Source organism: Sylvia atricapilla, chromosome 1, assembly GCF_009819655.1.
Source record: "Sylvia atricapilla isolate bSylAtr1 chromosome 1, bSylAtr1.pri, whole genome shotgun sequence".
Lineage (NCBI taxonomy): Eukaryota > Metazoa > Chordata > Aves > Passeriformes > Sylviidae > Sylvia > Sylvia atricapilla.
In genome coordinates this window covers 25,323,036-25,341,138 of record NC_089140.1, presented here as the reverse complement: position 1 = coordinate 25,341,138, position 18,103 = coordinate 25,323,036, and the positions used below count along the sequence as shown (strand labels likewise).

General features: G+C 54.2%; 1 protein-coding gene across 2 annotated transcripts; it reads left to right on the top strand.

Moving 5' to 3' along the window:
• The first annotated feature begins 7,362 nt into the window (after positions 1-7,362).
• Positions 7,363-10,284, top strand: DLX5 (distal-less homeobox 5). Of its 2 annotated transcripts, XM_066317765.1 has the most exons (3): positions 7,363-7,980; positions 9,182-9,366; positions 9,592-10,284. In XM_066317765.1, the coding sequence occupies exons 1-3, from the start codon at positions 7,626-7,628 to the stop codon at positions 9,922-9,924; spliced, it is 873 nt and encodes a 290-aa protein (XP_066173862.1). In that variant the 5' UTR covers positions 7,363-7,625; the 3' UTR covers positions 9,925-10,284. The 2 variants fall into 2 exon arrangements, with proteins under 2 accessions (XP_066173862.1, XP_066173853.1); XM_066317756.1 differs by lacking the exon at positions 7,363-7,980 and having other exon boundaries at positions 8,645-9,366.
• Positions 10,285-18,103: the final 7,819 nt, after the last annotated feature.

Below are 18,103 nucleotides of genomic sequence, written 5' to 3'. Positions count from 1 at the left end.
GGGTAAGGCAGAGTCTACAGCTCTGTGGCTCCAGGTATTGAACCAGGAGAGGGAATATGAGAACACAAAACCTCCGTCTACTCCCACTGAAGCCAGTGGAGACCTTTTCTATTGGTTTAGCAGGACATGGATCATGGTCGTGGTTTGTGTCAGGTGGATTCCCCATGGAGATCAGGGGAAAGGAAGATGTGGCCATGGACACCTCGTTGTAAAGTGCTGTAGGGTTAACTGCTGCTCTTTCAAGTGATGAAGAGTCCCAAAGTCAGGCATCATAACGCACACACCATTTCCAATACAGAATAATTCTGAAATCAAGGGGATGCAATGTTGTTTGGCGGCATGTGAGGGAAAAGTGGAACATTTTAGGAAACTGACAGAAAGATTTGAAGGCCAGAAGGGAGCACTGCAACCATTTGCTCTTGTTTCCTGTACAGTATAAGCCTTACAACCTTGTTGGTCATGTCTCCATTATTCTTTCTTCTCCTGCTTGAACCAAAGATCTCACTTGGAAAAGGAGGTATCTTCATGAAGAAGTATGATGAGTCATGGAGAAGCAACCATAAGCTTTTGGACTTCTTTTCAAAAATTAATTTATGCTTTTTGAAAGCAGAAAGAAAAATTGTAAAACATGTCTTATTTCTAATCCAAATGTATTTTCATTAAATGTCTTTAATGAAAATTCTTTTCCTTCTGTAGGTATCCACCCAGGGGATACTTTTCCTCAAAATATGTGCCTGCATATTCAAAATCTGTCTCTGAAGAAAACCACCTTATTTCTCATTCCCAAACCAAGACATTTTCTTAATAATAAAAGAACTAGCAAGCTTGCAGAGGCACAAATTATACAGCCCCAAGAGCTATTTTTCAGTCACTGACTAGAGAACATTGTGATGAAGAAATCTTAGCTGAAGAAGAAAATAACCTCCATTTTTCCAATAAATTAAGATCTTCACAGGAATGTGAAGTGAATCTTAAAGCAGAGCATCTTGATGTTTCTTGGAGCAGGTCCTCTTTCAAGGACAAAGATGTAATTCAAAGATGAAAAAATGAATATCAGAAAAAGAAAAGTCTTTTCCTCTATGCTTATAAATATGGTGGTAACCTTACAGAGCCCCTTGAAGAGACAGCACTGACAACGCAGCCAGTGACATCCAACTTCCCTGCAGGGCCACTCACAGCTGCAGGCTGGATTGTGAAAGATGAAAGAGAAAAAGGTTCTCCTGTACCGCATAGAGAACTTTTAGGAGGCAAGTCTGAATTATGGTAGTGTATGTTTCAGTGAAGGACATAAAACCTACAGCAGGAGATGAGATGAAATAAAATAATGTAGCCTGGAATTACATGGGGAAATCCAAGCATATATTTACTTAAGAAGTATTATTAAAAAGGCAAAGCTATAACAGAAGAACTGAACATAATGTGGGGTTTATGACAGATGCATGTTATAAAGCCATTTTGTAGATATACTCTACTGCTAGCTAGAGTATGTACTCTGGGTGAGTACATATTGATAAACTTAATAGGTAAGGCCAGGCAGACCATGTAAGGAATAAATAATAGGGACAGAACCATATGACAAGACATGTGCATTTGCCATTTTAATCTTTACCTGCAAGCTGTCCTTGTCCCTTGTTCAGTGTCCCTTCTCATATTCACTGCTCCCACTGTTTAATTGCTGTTGTTAATTTCTTCATGGATTTGTGTATGGTTTAGCACTCCCTGACTCGAGCTGATTGCATAGGCATTAGCTAAGCAAGAGATTTCGAGATTTTTTCCTAAGGCTGCCATCATCTGCAAATCCTTCAAGGTCTAAATTATAAAAGTTTGGCTGACCTCTGTAGGAAAACAACGTATTAGATCATTATAAAAAGAGCAAAAGGAAACTTGCAAGCTTAATTCCTGAGATTTGTAAGTTAAAATCCACAAGAGCCCGGAGGCAGGCTTCCCTGAGCCCCTCAGCCAGCAGCCCTGCCCTGCCCTGCCCTGCTGAAAGCACACCAAAGGGCCTGAAGAGCTGTGCCTCGAATTCTTTGGGCGGTCATCTTTTAACAGGGATGTCAGAGGTCTAGGAAAGCATTCCTGTGGCATTGGGATGCAAAGGGATTTATCTCACATCTGAAGTCCTGCAGAGAGGCAGCAACCCTGCTCCTATCTGAGAGGCCGACAAGTGAGTTACAGCTGAAGGAGATGTGACAGGCGAGAGAGAATAAGCAGAGTGAATTCCTGTGCTGGAGATGAATCAACCCTCTTCCTCGAGGAGCAACTGCCTTTGGCTACCAAGAGCTAAAAGCTACAGTAATAAATTTTAAGGCCTGAAAAGATCATTACAGTCATCCAGCCCAGCTGCCCACTCATCCAGGATGCTGAATTTCCTGAAGTCGTTCATGCCTGCCCCTCCTGCTTGCCACAGCTGAGGTCCTTTCCTCCCCTGCTCTTGGTTGGAGGCCCTTCCCAGTAAGTCACTGCCATCACCGTCTGCCATGCCAGATGTCTGCAGTGCCCTCCCTGTGGCACCGCTGCTGGGCAGCAAGAGCAGCTAGAGAAAATATTTTCCCTGTAGTGTTTCTGGCAAAGAGAGATTTTACGTTCAGCTCTCCAGTGGTGCTGGCTCATGCTCTGCATCAGAGCAGCAGCTCCAGCAGCAGCTTTGCCCACGCGTCTCCAGATCCATGCTCAAACATCTGTTATGGAAACTTTGGGTAACTTCACAGGGAGCCTTGCTTCTGCGGCTCTCACTGCTGACCGAAACTGCAAATCTGGAGAAGGCTCCATCTGGTTTGTGTCTTGGCTTTCTTTGAAACCCCTGGGCCTCACATCAGTTGAAGCTCCTACAGTTACTGGAATAACAACATCCAGCCACCTGAGGAGCAGGTGAACAACTCCATTGGGAGAAGTTGGGTTTTCTGATGATGGTTGTCTGCTGGGCTCCATGACCTTAGAAAGAGACCAGTATTACATTGCAGTGGAAGAATATGGGCTGGAAATGGGAGAAAAATACTAGGACAGACTTTTCCTGAAACATCCTGCCCAGCCCAGAGCACATCTTCGTATTTGTTGAGATGGGGTGCATCCATGTTGAGCCCATGAATGGAAGAATAACGTGAGTTCCCCATCTGCCCCATGTGCTCATTGTGGACAGAGGTCCAAAAGGTAAAGGAATGGTCGAGTTCATTGGATATTTCCCTTTCTGGAGGAGCAGGCCATGACTCAACAGAGACTGTGAGGCAATGCCCTGTGTTGGGAACGTTGTGATTCATCAAGAAACAGCTAAGCAACTCCTCAGCAACCCTGGAAGGCATGCCCCAAGAAAGGAGGGAAGGGGGATGCAGGCAGGAGTCTTGTGTGTCCAAGAATCTCATAACATCATCTCGTGCCCCGCATTTGGCTCAGCCTGCTACAGCTGACCTAAACAAGAAGCCCTTAGCTCCGCTCTTCACTCAGGCTGGTGAGTGAAATTTGAGGGAAATAGGTGCAAGTGTACGCTTCTCCTGCCAGCTCCTTGGCAACTTAAAGAGAAAGTCACAGGTTGCCCTAAAAAGCAAATTCTAATTCCTAATATTGTATGTCACGGGTTTTATACACTGTGCAATTTGTAGACTGGACAAGCAAGGCCAGCAGAGCCTAGACTGTGGCCGAGCCTGGCAGCCATGAATCCATCAGCCATGGAAATGCCAAAGTGATTGGTTCACTTCATTAACTGGAGGCCCAGTGTTTCTTGGGCATGCACAAGAAACTGGAAGAGAAAAGGATGTTCCAGGGATGGGAAATGACCCTTTTGGATGGATGATGCTTTTGGATGGAGGACTAAAACAATGCCTGCACCAGTGTTCGAGAGACCACACAGGCTTTGATCCCAAGTTCACATGTGCATCCTTCCATCAACACAAATGGTGACTTCCATAGGAACACAAATATCCTTTCCTTTAGGAGTGACTTAAGATCCCCAAAGCAGAGCAGGTTGTGTCCAGGTGGAGACATGCCCATTTTCCTCTCCCTGAACCAGCTGTACCCAAAGCCAAAAGCTCTTCAGAAAGCTACTGAAAAAGCTTTTTACTGTGAGCAAAAAGCTTTAGATGCCTTCCCTGAGTTTTCTGTCAGGTTTATTTCTCCTTCCCTGCTTGCAGTCGCTGCTTTCCAAAATCCTTTCCTGCATTTCTCCTTTTCTCACTGTCTTGTGAACATCCTTCTGAGCAGTTCACTAGCCTTTTCCACTGGATCCCTGACAGCTTTTGCCCATACTGAAAATTAAAAGACTTTACTTTGCAGCAGAATATTTTTGGCCTTAGGTGAGAATACAAGGACTTTCAGTCCCTTTGCCTCTTCATTCTGAAAACACTCCCCTAGGTAAACAAGTCCTAAGCCTAAGATGAGGCAAGTTGTTGAAGCTGTTCAATGGCAATCACCATTTTCTGATGCTGTAAAACAAGAGTTAATCCGTGTTTCCACTGCGGAGGGCTGTTCTGGGCTTTTTTTTTTCTTTTTTTTTTTTTTCTTTTTTTTTTTTTTTTTTTTTTCTTTTTAAGGAAGGGAAAAAAATTTTCCTTTCATTCTTTGCCAGCAATTTCCATGCAAATAAAGTTTCCCAGCAAAAACTCGGTGCCCAAGAGAGAATATTTTATCCAGAAAGTGAAAGATTTTTCTGTGAACAATTGCAAGATTTTATCCAAAAGTCTGAGAGGCTCATCCGAAATATTTCTCTCGTTGGCTGGAAACAAAGCGCTGCAGAGCGAGAGGGGACGGAGAGCCGTCTTTGAACCCGGCCGGAGAGGATACTCCCGAGCAGGACCGGGGCAGGGCGGGGCGGCCGGCGGGCACCGGCCGGGACGCAGCGCCCGGCCCGCCGCGGGGCTCGGTCGGGGCCCCAGCGCCGCCCCCGCGGCAGCTCCCAGGCGCAGGCGGGAACAATCGCCGCGTTGTCCTACCGCGGCCGCCGGCCCGGCGGCTCCCGCGCCCCGGTCCCCGCGCCCTGAGGGGACAGCGCTGGCGGGGCCGCCCGGCTCCGCGCCCGCCGCCGCCGCTCAGTCTGGCCCCGGCGGGGGCGGCGGCGGCGGCGGGGCGGGAGGGGCGGGCGGCGCGCAGGTAGCGCGGCGGCGCTGCGGGCCGCGGCCACGCCGGGGCGCTCTTGCCACGGGCACGGCCCGCGCGGCTCCGAGGCGGCCGCGGCGCCCCCGCGCCGGGGACACACGGACGCGGCGCCCACCTCCCCCGGGGGTCAGCGGGGCTCGGGCCCGAGCGGGCCGCGGGGGCCCCGGGCGGCCGCTCAGGCGACGCGGCGGGCATGTGCCGGTAAACAATGACCGTATTGTGAAATGGAAAACAGACTCCGGCTCCCTCCGAACCGCCCGCTCCCACCGGATGTGTTAAATAAAAACCGCTGGGGGAAAACAGCAGAAAGGCAAGAAAATCGGGTTCGGGCTGGGAAGGACGGGGGGCAGGAAACCCGCAAACAGGCGGATTTGTGTGCGCTCAGCCCGGTGATCCTCGCACGGACGGCGGCGGATGCCTTCAGAAAAAAAATCGGCTTGGGGCTTTGCGGTTGGATCTGCTGGGCTTCTGCCTTTTTTTCCCCTCTTAATATCGAAGAAGTTTTTTTGTCCCCTGCTCTGCTACTGAATAAAACAAGAGGAAACTTTTCTCTGCTGCAGAGATCCAGATTTCCCCGGTGAGCTGTACAAGCAGCCGGTCGGGACGGCTTGGCCGGGACCCGCCGCGGCTCCAGGGCTGCCGGGGCTGGGAGCGAGACCGGCGCCCAGCTCCTCTCCCGTTCTCTCCCCTAAAACGGCACCTTCCTGCCCGGACGTGTTGAAGTGCAGTGCCCTGGAATTTATGGCACAAATGGGCTTTCCTCCCCCTCTTCGTCTGCTTAAAACCTCTACCGTCCCTTCCAACTAGATGCAAACTGGGAGCCTTAATAAACTTACTCTCCCCTTCCCAAGTCGTAAACATATATCCCTCTCCTGTTCCTCTCTTTACAAAAAACCCCCCAAACCCAGAAAAACATTTAAAAAAAACTAGAGGGGGGAGAGACATTTCCAATGGATTTAAGTAAGTGATTCATGTAATGAAATGCTTAGGGATTTGTTTAATGTGATTTTATATGAGCTGTGGACATTTCCAAAGCAAACAATAAGTTCAAGTACAACATGCACGGTTGTGTTACAAGTGTTACTCAGCTGGCTGGGAGATCTTCGGTGAGCAAACAGGCTAAATCTGGAGAGTAAACAACTTCAGAAAAATCTACAACTCCAGGTCACTGAAAACAGCCTTTTATTTGTTTTCCTTAGTGTCTAGTAAAACTTGATCTTTTTCTCTTTTTTTGCAACACTGTAAAATCAGCAGGGACGGGCATCGGCAGCCCGTGGCTCTCCCCGGCCCAGACACAGAGCGCGTTGCCTGGGACCTGGGCGCGTAGATGGGCGCGAGAAAACGGGTGCAGGTGAAGGAGGGTGCTGCTGGCCGGAGCTGTGGGGAGGATACCCCGCACAGCGCCAGTCACTTCTATGGGGCTGTCACCCGGAGAGCGGGATCTTGCGACAGCCTCCAAGTGGAGAAGCCCCATCACGGCCTCACTGTGATCCTGCCCACGCGTGAGGGTGACTTGAGCCCCTTCGTGAGGGGCTTCTGACCCTGGGCCGGAGGCATACCAGGCGGTGAGCATCGCCCCGGGGGGATGAGGAGCGCACGCTCGTGGGGCCGAGCGGTCACAAACGCACTTGGAGGGGCGCCAGAGCTGGCGAGAAAGTCGGGGGCTCTCCAGCCACGGGCATCGTGTCGCAGGCAGGTCGCCTTTCTTGAAATCCGCGGGGTGGGTGACCCTAGGCCGTGGTGGTGCCTCTAGTAGCTCCCCCACACCCTCGCGGCAGGGCATTATGCCGGGAGTCTTCCGCTGGCTCCGGGACGTGCTAGGGTCTTGGAAATGCAGGAAATGATGTAACTAAAATTCAAGGTACTTGGGGGTAAGTAGGGTTTGCTGTATTTAGCTCGGAGGTCCCGGACGTTTCCCCGGGGAAGGAGGACGGTCCGAGGGAAACAGCACGGTCAGACGCTAATGGTGATTGTCACCAGATCAGAAATCGAGTTGGGAACCTGGAGCGCCCGGTGCGGTGTTCCCAAGCCATCAACGTAGCCAAGGGGGACCGGCAAATCCGAGCGGCGTGGCTGCAGCCTCCCCCAGGGCGCTGCGGGTGGAGGTGCGGGGCTGCAGGGCGGGGGGCTGGCCGAGCCCCCTCGCCGGCTGCAGGGGTGGGGGGAGCTGGAAACCTCCCAATCGCGACGCTCCGTCTCGGAGATTGCTGTTGGTATTCACTTTAAAAAGAGGTTGAATGGGACTTTTTTTTTTTCTTCTTCTTCTTCTTCTTTTTTTTTTTTTTTTTTAGCCAAAGCTTTGTTGTGCTAAACTAGTTGGACGAGTTAGGGTGTCGCTGCTCCCGATTGCTCTGGCCAATGGAACCCGATCCACCCTGCTGTGCGTAAGAGCGCAATTAAGGATTTAACCAAGCCTATGCTGCGCCCCAGCCAGCAGTCTGCCGGAGACAGACACCGCGCCGCAGCCTCCTCCCCCAGACATGTCTGCTTAGACCCGAGCAGCCCCGCCGCCAGCCCCAGCCCGCCGCCGGCTCCGAGCTATGACAGGAGTATTTGACAGAAGGGTCCCCAACATCAGATCCGGCGACTTCCAAGCTCCTTTCCAGACGGCTGCAGCCATGCACCACCCGTCCCAGGAATCTCCCACTTTACCCGAGTCCTCCGCTACGGATTCCGACTACTACAGCCCGGCGGGGGGAGCCCCGCACGGCTACTGCTCGCCTACCTCGGCTTCCTACGGCAAAGCGCTCAACCCCTACCAGTATCAGTACCACGGCATGAACGGATCTGCCGGGAACTATCCTGCCAAAGCCTATGCAGACTACAGCTACGCCAGCCCCTACCACCAGTACGGCGGGGCTTACAACCGCGTCCAGAGCTCTGCCAGCCAGCCAGGTGAGGGCCGGGAGCCAGGGGCGTGCGGGAAGCTCCCGCGGCTTTGGGGAGGTTGGGGGAGCGCGTCCCGGCAGATCCCTGACCCACGGACCATGGGGATGCGGCTTTCCCTGAACCAGAAGGGAATCTAAAATTATATAAATAAATAGGAGGAGGGGAAAAAAAGAAAAGAAAAGAAAAAGAAAAAAAAAAAAAAAAAAAAAAAAAAAAAAAAAAAAAAGGAAAAAAATTGGGAGGGGGGGGAAAGTGGAGAACTGGTTTACTGGTCTACTTCTTTTGACCACCCGCATAATCTAAACTACAAATCGCAGAACTAGTGCTTTAGCGCTTCTGTCAGCTGCCCCCGGGCCCCCATGGCTGCCTCCCTCCTCCTTCCCCCCGCAGGAAGAGTGAGAAAATAGCTGAGCCTTGTTGCATGTCTCAAACTCAGGTTCGCGGTGTTGAAGAAAGTTTCCTTCCCCCTGTGCTGGAGGGGCGGGGGAGGAGGCTGGGAGGGGGAGACTAGCCCTGGTGGGGCTGCGAAGCCGGGGGACTTTTTCCACCAGAAAGCGTCGTGGGTTTAGTGCTTTACTTCTTTGTAACTTGCTGTAGAAAAAAAAATTTAAAAAAAGTATAAAAAGTAAAGAAAGGAAAAAAAAATATAAAGGAGTCAGGGAGGAAAAAAAAAAAATCCCGTGGTAAAGCCAAGCGGCTGGGTTTGGATGGGACGAGTGCGGTCACGGCGGCGCTTGGGGACACGCCGGCGGCAGGGGGATGGCGCGGGCGTGTGGAGGAAGTGGTCGATGCCTTGGGTCCGACGCCGCTCCGGACAGAGTTCTTCCCAGCAGGGCCCCAAACATCCTCCCAACGCCCGCGCATGCCCTGCGCTCCCGCCCGCGCAGCGCTGCGCGCCCGGCAGGATGCCCGGGGCGGGCGGAGGAGGCGGAGGAGAAGGGCCGGGGGTGGCCGAGGCCGGTGTGGAGGGAGCGGGTTCCCCCCCCCCCCCCCCGTCTCACCGCGGGGAGCCGGCGGAGGCTGCGCGGGGCCGCCGCCCGGCTGCGGGAGCCCCGGGGGGAGCCGCAGGGGCCCGTCGGGCCGGCGCCGCTGCCCGGCCCAGCCCGCGGGCGGGATGCCGCCCCGGCGGCGCAGGCTGCGCGGCGCTGCGCGGAGCCTGTCCCGAACCTAACGTCTGCGTCTCTCTCCCGCTCTTGCGCCCGTGCAGAGAAGGAGGTGGCGGAACCCGAGGTGCGGATGGTGAACGGCAAACCAAAGAAAGTGCGCAAACCCCGGACTATTTATTCCAGCTTTCAGCTGGCAGCGTTGCAGAGGAGGTTTCAGAAGACCCAGTACCTCGCCCTGCCCGAGCGGGCCGAGCTGGCCGCCTCCCTGGGACTCACGCAAACACAGGTACCGCGAGCAGCTCGGCTCGGCCCGGCCCGGCCCGGCCCGGCGGGTCCAGAAGCCGGGCTCACTCCGGCGCGGAGGGAAGGGCTGGATCGGGCCCCGCGGGGGGACGGGAGGGCGGCGGGGCACCGCAGCCGCGAAGCACCGGCTTGGCCAGGCGGGCATTAATGGTGTCGCTTTCCCTCCCCACTCCCTCTTTCCTTCCTTCTCCTCTCCTCCCGCTCCCAGGTGAAAATTTGGTTTCAGAATAAAAGATCCAAGATCAAGAAGATCATGAAAAACGGGGAGATGCCTCCGGAGCACAGCCCCAGCTCCAGCGACCCCATGGCCTGCAACTCACCACAGTCACCTGCGGTTTGGGAACCTCAGGGCTCGTCCCGCTCTCTCAGCCACCATGCCCACGCACACGCTCCCCCTCCAAACTCCAACCCGTCCCCTGCATCCAGCTACCTGGAGAGCTCCACTTCCTGGTACCCCGCTGCCAACTCCATCAACTCCCACCTCCAACCCCACGGCTCCCTACAGCACCCGTTAGCGCTGGCGTCTGGGACGATTTATTAGAGCCCGACCCTTATTATTTTATTATTTTTTTGTTGTTGTTCCTTGGACTCCTGTGTTTTACTGTTAAGGAATAATAACGAAAGGAATGCATATTGGGAATTTTTAAAAGGGAAAAGAAAGAAACAAAAAGATTAAAATGTGTAAAGCTTGTGCATGTAACTTATTGCATTTCAAAGGAAACCCTTTTTTATACAATACGGACATTTTTTGGCTCAGCTGTGGACACTATCATTGGTGCCTTGAAATCTATGACCTCAACTTTTCCAGAGACTTTTTTCAATGTTATTTTAACCCTGTAAATAATTGTAGATAGAGGAATTAAACTGTATATTCTGAATAAAATAAAATTATTTCGACCAAGAGAAACGTTTCCAAATTACCCGTTCTTCTCTTAATAAGAGGGAAAGAAATATAATACTAATTCGCTTGCAGAAAGAGAGGAAAGAGGATGGGAGCTGGGAGTTCACATTCTGTTCCAGTGCCGTGCAATGCCGCCACAGTCCGGGTGTGCTGGCAGGATCTGGCCCTTGCAGGTACCCACGGGCGAGCCGAGGGGCGGCGGTGCTTCTCTCCCCGCTGGGAAAGGGGCTCTGGCAAGACCGCGTACATCTTACTGCACAGTGCCTTAAACGGAAGGGAAAGCTGCCCATCCTCATGCAAGAAAGCGAATCTCTCCCCTTAAGCCGCCCTGAATCCTTTCCTGAGAGCAATTAGCGTCGAGAGCTGCACACTCCACAGCCCATCAGTCGCCCGTGTGCGCTCGGCTAATTATACAAATTACGTTTCCGTCAAAGGGAGCCACTAAATATGAGAAAAGAATAAAATGAGGGCCCCGCTCCCCTCGCTCCTGCTAGAAGCCTGCGGCGGCTTCGACTGAAGGAGGAACGTTTCAGAGGTACTTTTATTGTTTTTGTTTTATTTCTACACGATTTAGGGGAACAAACCCTTGCGTCAGAGCAGTTGCCAGCGCTGCCAAGTGCTGGAGGCACGGCTTGGGCTAGATGGCCGGAGCGCTGCCCACTGGCGCGGACCACTCGCAAGGAGCTATGGCTCTCTTCCAGTAGAAATCCCGGCCCGTGGGGCCCCCGCGGCGGCGCACGTTCCCACGGGGACCCCCATCCTAGGGGGCACTGGTAATTCACGGCCGTGTGGGGTACGGCGACAGCAGTCAATGCGCCAAAGGCGTCTCTGGAAGGATCCCCGAGATGAAAGGATACCCCTCTGGCAGCTGAGGCTGGCGGGGAGAGTGCTGGAAGGGGGGGAGGCGAGGCCTGAAAAGGCACGCTCCTGCCCTGGGGCGCACTTACCTGTCTCCAGTCTTCCTCCCCGCTGCCTTCCCCCCTCCTTTCTTCTCCTTCCTCTCCCGCCTGCCATGTTTTGTGCGTGTGCGTGAGTGTGGTGTGCGTAGTTTTCTCCCCAAAGAAAGAAGCCCGGGTTTGCTGTTTTGTAACAGGTTTGGGGGTTGGTAAATGTCTTGCAGTACAATAGACCAGTTTGTTCGGTTGTGCTCCGTGCACGCCGGGGAGGGTGCGGGGGTGCCGGGGGCAGGGCGGTGGGGGCCGCCGGCGGCTGCCCACCCCTGCCCGCTGCCGGAGAGCGGCCGCGCTGCCGCAGTGCCCCGACGCACCCCATCTCCTCCGCCCTTCTGGTGACCGTCTCATGCCCGTTTAACTCGCAACGTTTCAGGGACATTCCTCGACTCTGAGGCTGACGAAAAGCTCGGCTTTATCTCTTCTGCTCACTTCCATCCAGTGCAGAAAATTTTGTAAAAACTCGACCCTTTCACTTTCTTCCGCTCTATTCCTCATTTTCCTCTAGACAAGCATTCAACCTGCAGTAAGAGATTCTCCCCTCCCGGAGGTCACTTCCCTTGGCAGAAAGGTTTGGACACAAGAGGTGGAAGCCCATTTCCCAGGTGGGTCCACCCACCCCTTTCTTTGAGGAGCTGCCGCGGGGCTGTTGGGTTACGGTAACCTGCCGAGGCCGAATCGGCCCGGGCGGACAGCGCAGGAACAGCTCCGGGAAGGCGAAATGCCGGCAAGAAGCATGCCGGGCAGAGATGGGAATTCACACTGCGGCCGCTGGAGTAGGCATCGCTCGCCTCTCCAAGGCAGCCGAGTCAGCTCGGCTCGGTTTCCATGCTGGTCCCTCTCCCTGATTAATTTCTCCTCCTTCCAGAGCGGGCTGGTGTTGGGCAGGTCGGGAAAAGCCTGGTATCCCTCCCCTAGAGAGGGTAAGAAATGCCCGTCGCGTGGCCCCGGCCTCGGTGAACACTCTGGAGTCTACGGCCGCCCGCCCCACCGGGAGATACCCGGGCCGAGAGGGATGCTGCTGTCCCCTCTGCCCCCGCACACACAGGCAGGCACACCCTGGCGCCTCTTCCCACCTGGGTGTACCCCCTGGGCTCCAGCGGCGGCCGGAGGGAGCCTAGCTTGGTCAGGCCTCCCCCTTTGCTTCCCCGGGAAAGGGATGGCATGAACTATCCTTTGTCTGATGCTGGGTTTGGGCTCGGCGGATTGCTGGCTCGGGGCTTTCCCCGCCCCTCCCCCTCTTCCCCTCCCTTCTGTTTTCCTGGCGGCCACTTCCATGTGGAGCCTGGGCAGTTCGGGGAGCCGAGAGGAGCCACATTCCTGTGGGTGCCGAGCGGCTCCAGGGCTGAGCCACAGGGCCTGACACACACTCACACACACACACAGGCGCGCAGACACACAGACACACACGGACAGAGCAGCCTGCAGCCCCCGCTTCCCCAGGTCGAGAGCTCCTGACACTGCCTGCACCCCCGGGGCTCTCACACCCACAGCACATCCACCCCTCGGCTGCGCTAGCCCCCGCTTGGGACGCACACCTACATCACCCACACCCAGACACACCCAGTGCCCGCCACCCCCACCCACGGTGGCGGCAGGAGCATCTTCCCGCTTCCGCCCGAGCCCCCCGTCCCTGCCCGGCCATCTGCCCGCACCGCCCGCGGGCAGAGCCTTCAGCCAGGCAGTGCTGCCTCCTCCCCAAGCGCCTCGGTTTTCCTCCCGCTCCTGCCCGGGGAAAGAAAAAACACCCCCTCCAACCTGTCACGGCGGCAGGGCAGCCCGCTTGTCAGGCGTTCCTGTCGCCCTCTTACTCCCCTCGGTCTCCCCCGTGCCTTCGCTCCCCCGCGGCCGCGCTGCCTGCGCGGGCCTCCGCGCTCTACCCGCTCCACCGCCGGCAGCGCTGTGTCCCCAGAGTGCATCCCACATGTGGCATCAATTAAAGATTTCTGCCACGCAATTTTGCGACTGACAGACTTTAGGTGTTTCGGTTGTGGATTACGGAAGGGAGATCTATTGCTTCAGGAAAATCGGGGCTGGGGAGGGGGTGTGGGAACCCCCTTTTCTTGCTTTCAGTCATTAAAGCGATTGCTTGCAGTAACTCAATAACCTGTTTTATAGGTCAGATAAGAGCCGTGAAAATAGGAAACGAGAAGTTTACATTAAGCCTCTCTTCCTCTTTTTTAAGGGAGAATCTGTGTTGCATCAGTTAAATAGTTCTCTTTGTTCGGCGGCGTGTCTATTTACATGCGATTCAGGGAGGATAAACAATAGTTTATCTGACTGGAATACAGACCTGATAAATCTCGCCACGCACCCACGCCTCGCCTGTCTGTGAGGAACACCTTCCACTGACACGACCTTCAAGGCCGCGGGTGAAACTCACGGCTCCCTCACCTCCTTATTCACCTTCAGGTGAGGGCCCGGAGTGCCGGCCCCGGCCAGAACCTGCGACGAATTGAGCATTTGGCGAAGCGGAGCTTGAGGGTGACTGCTCGCTCCTCTCCCGCAGCCTCCTGCCCCTCGGCACTCCCGAGGATGGCTGAGCCAGCCTCTCCGGGCCTGATCTTGACCCGGCTTCGTGCTCTGCAGCGGCATCATCTGCCTGGTTGCGGAGCTGGTCTTCCATTCCAGGAGATCTTTACGGTCTCCTCGATACGCACAGTATAAGGCGTTTTACAGGGCTTCCGCCTCGCGCTGTCCTCTGTGCTTCCTTTTATTCTCCTGTTTTTTACCAATTCGCATGGAGAAAAGAGCGGGGAGTAAGACTGCCGGCTTCAGGAGCGGCTGCGGTCGGGAGAGGCCGGCAAGGGCCGGGGCAGCAGCCCTCCTGCCCATGGGGCTGGCCCCGGGCGCTGCCTCTTCTCATCTGGACCCTGCGGAGACTAACCGGAGACTTACCGGTCGGGCGGCTACCCCGCTTTGATGATTTAGGTCATTAAAAAATGAGGCAGGTTTGTGTATTTCGTGTCCAGGGTTAATAAAAGTTAATCAGGAGTCGAAAGCCAACTATCCCAGTGAGTTAACCTCGCTAGCTGCAGGTAGTCCTGTTAGCCAGGCTCTTTTGATTAATTAATTACATTTGAGTCGGTACTGTGATAATTTCCCTAAGGACCCCCGAGGATCGGTCCAGCGGGTGCGCGGGAGGGCGAAAGGCCGCCGGTTCCGCAGCCTGCCTCGGAGAGTGCCCGGCGTCCCGCATCCCGCGCTCCCCTCCGCTCGCTTCCGAAGCTCCCGAGGCTTCTTGCCCGAAAGTGACGTTCAGTCACCTGAGAGGAGGCACAAGACAATGGCGAGCCCTCTTTTGGGGATGGGTGGGGAGCTCGGGGATGCTTCGGGTGCCGGGGAGAGGCTGCCGGGAAGAGCGGAGCCGAGAGGCGGACTGATGCAAGGCGGGAACCGAACCAGCAGTCCCTGACTGCACATCAGGCTCGCAGTTGTTAAGATTTGGACACGTAACGCTGCAGACCACTGATTTGCTATTTTCTTAATTCCCGCTCTTCTCATTCCCTATGAATCAAACAGTCTTTTGTCCTTCAGAGTTTGATTTGATCGCTACTGTTCACATTTCACTTTTGTATTTTTCCCTCCCTATACCATTACTCATTGAGTGCCCCGTGAAATTACAATCGTACATTTTCAACTCAGCAACCCATTTGCAGTGCAAAAATAGGGTCTAAATAATGGCTGAATTAGCCCTACTGGACAGTTTCAGATGTAACACTCTGTAATAATTATATTGCAGGCTGGATTAGGATGCTATTATCATAATCTGGACGTTTACAATTATCTGTAATTTGCAAAGATGCGCCAGGTCTTGATTACAGCAGGTTTTTTTTATCAAGCTAACCATCACTAAACAGTGACAGTAATAACAGCTAATTTTGCTGGCAATATAAGAGGTGCTGGGGTGTGCAAACAATTTCACACCTGGATGTGCTCACTCAACCAAGAATATAGAGAAAGAGCTTCTGCCCTGAGACTCAGAAAAATATTCTCCACTGCTTCTGTTCAGTACAGATTTCTAGACCCCGATCCTTGCTTAGCAGATTTTCAGAGGGGTAAGTTTTGGGGCTCGCTTGGGTTTGGGGTTGGTTTGTGGCTGCTCCGCGCCTTGCCCGTCGAGGCACGCTCCGTCCTCGCTCCCCCACGTTCGCGGTCATTCTCGGGCAGGTGCTTTACCTCCCCGGCCCGGACCCCGACAGAGAAGCGCCCCCTTTGCCCCGGTGCCGCCGGGGCCGGCGGGCGGCGCGGGGCGGGGATGCGGCAGGAGCCCCGACGGGCTGCCAGAGGGGCGGCGCGGGACCCGGCGGCCGCCGGAGGAACCGTGCGAGCGCCGGGCCGGCCCCGTCCGCCCGTGCCCGCAGCGGGGCGGCGGCAGGGCGCCTTTCCGCAGTTCTCCGCGGCCCCGGGGCGGCGGAGCCCGGCGGCGGGCGGGCGGTGGCGGAGCCGGCGCTGGCAGCCCGGCGGCGGGAGGTTTGGCGCTGGCGTGGGGAGCTGCCGCCGCTCCATCCATAGATGACGCTGTTTCACGAGAGTCTCCCGGGGCGGCTGCCGCGCGAGTGGGAGCCGCTGCTGCCATTCGCTCCCACCCCGCTCCCGGGAAGGCCTACCTTTCCCACCTTCTCCCACGCTACTAAGCTAATGGGGCTTCTATTATTATTATTGTTATCGTTTATTTGTTCGCTCGCTCGCTTGTTGCCTGGGCTTTTTTTCTGAGCCTATTTGAGGAATCACTGGCGGGGGAGGAAGGAGGGCACGACACATCCAGCGGCTTTCCGCACCGGCACCCACGCGCGGCGTGCAGGGGAGGACGAGCCCCCCTCAAGCCCACGAGAGGCAGCGAACGCCCCGCTCCCCCGCCCCCGGGCCCGCTGGGCGCACGCAGCGAAAGGGTTAAAGGAGCCTGCGGGGGCCGTGGGGGCCGGGACCCACCGGGCCGGGCTCCCCGGGCTGCGGGACTCGCTCGCCAGGACACCCGCCGCCCTTGTGCGAGGACAGGGGCAGCCCGCACAGGGGCTGGCGTGGGGGGGATGTGAAGCGGGGTTTTCTGAAAGATGCACACAATGCTGTTGGTTTAAATGTACGGTAGCTTTCTCTCCAGTGTCATTTGAATAATTCAGTGAGCCCCACTACCAGCTGTACTTCTGAAGCCTCTTCCATTCTTTTCAGCATTATAATTTTGGTTAATTTTCAATTTTAGGCCCTACGTCTCTGCAATTTGTGTATGAATAACAGAATAATTTTCCTCTTTTGTTTCGCCTTTCCTGTTCCTGAATCTAAATAAAGATGGCTTTTTAGTATTAAAAGTGGAAGAAAATTACAGGTAATTATCTTTGACGGTAAAAACGCTGTAATCAGCGGGCTACATGAAAAATTACTCTAATTATGGCTGCATTTAAGAGAATGGAAAAAAACCTTCTTGTGGATAAAAACCTTAAATTGTCCCCAATGTCTGCTTCAAATTGGATGGCACTGCAGCTGGAGGCTTTGTTCAGAATTGATCCTGGGGAGCTCTGAACCCAAAGTTTCACAGTGGGAAGGGGAAAAAAAGAAAAGAAAACATTTTTCCTAATGTAACAATACGAATGGTAGAAAATGACAAGACTGATCGGTTTTAAAGCACTCTGAAGACTGACTGAGCGTGGAAGTTGCTCAAAAAAAAAAAAAAACAAAACCAAAAAACACCCCCCAAAAAACTGGTATATTGGTAAGTAGTCTTTGCTTTGTGTCTAATTATAGTGACTGTCCTTTTGCACGACTGTATGTAGCTGTCATTATATGGAGCACTCTGAGGATCTCTATTGACTTCTGATAAATGGCTCAGTGGTTTCAAGGTTCATAATTTGAAGGATGCCCAGGTCTCTAGCCATTAATTCTCGCAGTATGGGGCACCCAGCTCGGATGAGGAAAAGGCTTTTCATTGTCAGTAGTTGCTGTGCTTTCCACAAGCCGGTGCGGCTGAAGCTGGCTGGACAGCGTGTTGTGTGCCTGGGCACCTCTCAGGGCTTTGCAAAACATTCCTCAGCTTGCATTGTCTGCTCTTTAAAACAAAGGAGGGCGCCTCCTTTCTTAATAATTTGGAGTCTCCAGCCTTGGGGAAGAAAGACAAGGCTCTGAGCTTTGCCTCGGCGAGAAAGCTCAGCTCAGCTAAGCAGCGGAGCAGTAAAATCGCAGCAGAAACGGCCGGGTGATTAGGAACTTCGTCTAGGCGTATCTTTGTAGACTCGGTACCTCCTGTCTTTTTAAGTCGTAGCCTTAAAACCAACTAAACCACCAGCTACCCCACCCCACTTCATGCTTTCTTTCTTTGCTCGCAGATATATGCTTTGGTAGGGGTGTCTGGGCACTCGGGCAAGCTGGGCACAAGGATCCCTCTGCCCGGACTGATCTGGGGGGGCAAGTCGGGGCAGGTGGGGATCCGCTAAGGTGAAGAGAAATAGGAGCCAGGAGTGCGTTTTGTGGCTTTTACTCTATATATGAAAGAAGACAAAAACATACAAAGTATATGTACAACTAAAATTCAACAATATATACAGAAAGGTTGCTCGGGGAAAGGTCCCTCTCGCTCAGTGGTTGAGGCTGCCGCCGGGCAGCGCTGAACCTTCCTTCCCCAGCCCGCGGCGGCGGCGGGTCTGGCCGCGAATCCCTCGCTCTGTCTTTACTGCTCGTCTCCGGGAGACTGTCCGGCTGTGTGCGGGTGCGGGTCTGTGCGGATGAGGGGGCTCTTCGAGTGAGAAACGGTGGTTTCTTCTGAGCCGCAGCCCATTACATTTTGAGAAAGCATGCAGATTTTGCTTCGTGGTAATGTTCTAGTCTTACAGTATATTTGCATTTTTCAACCAGTTCTCCTTTTTTTCCCCCCATCTTAA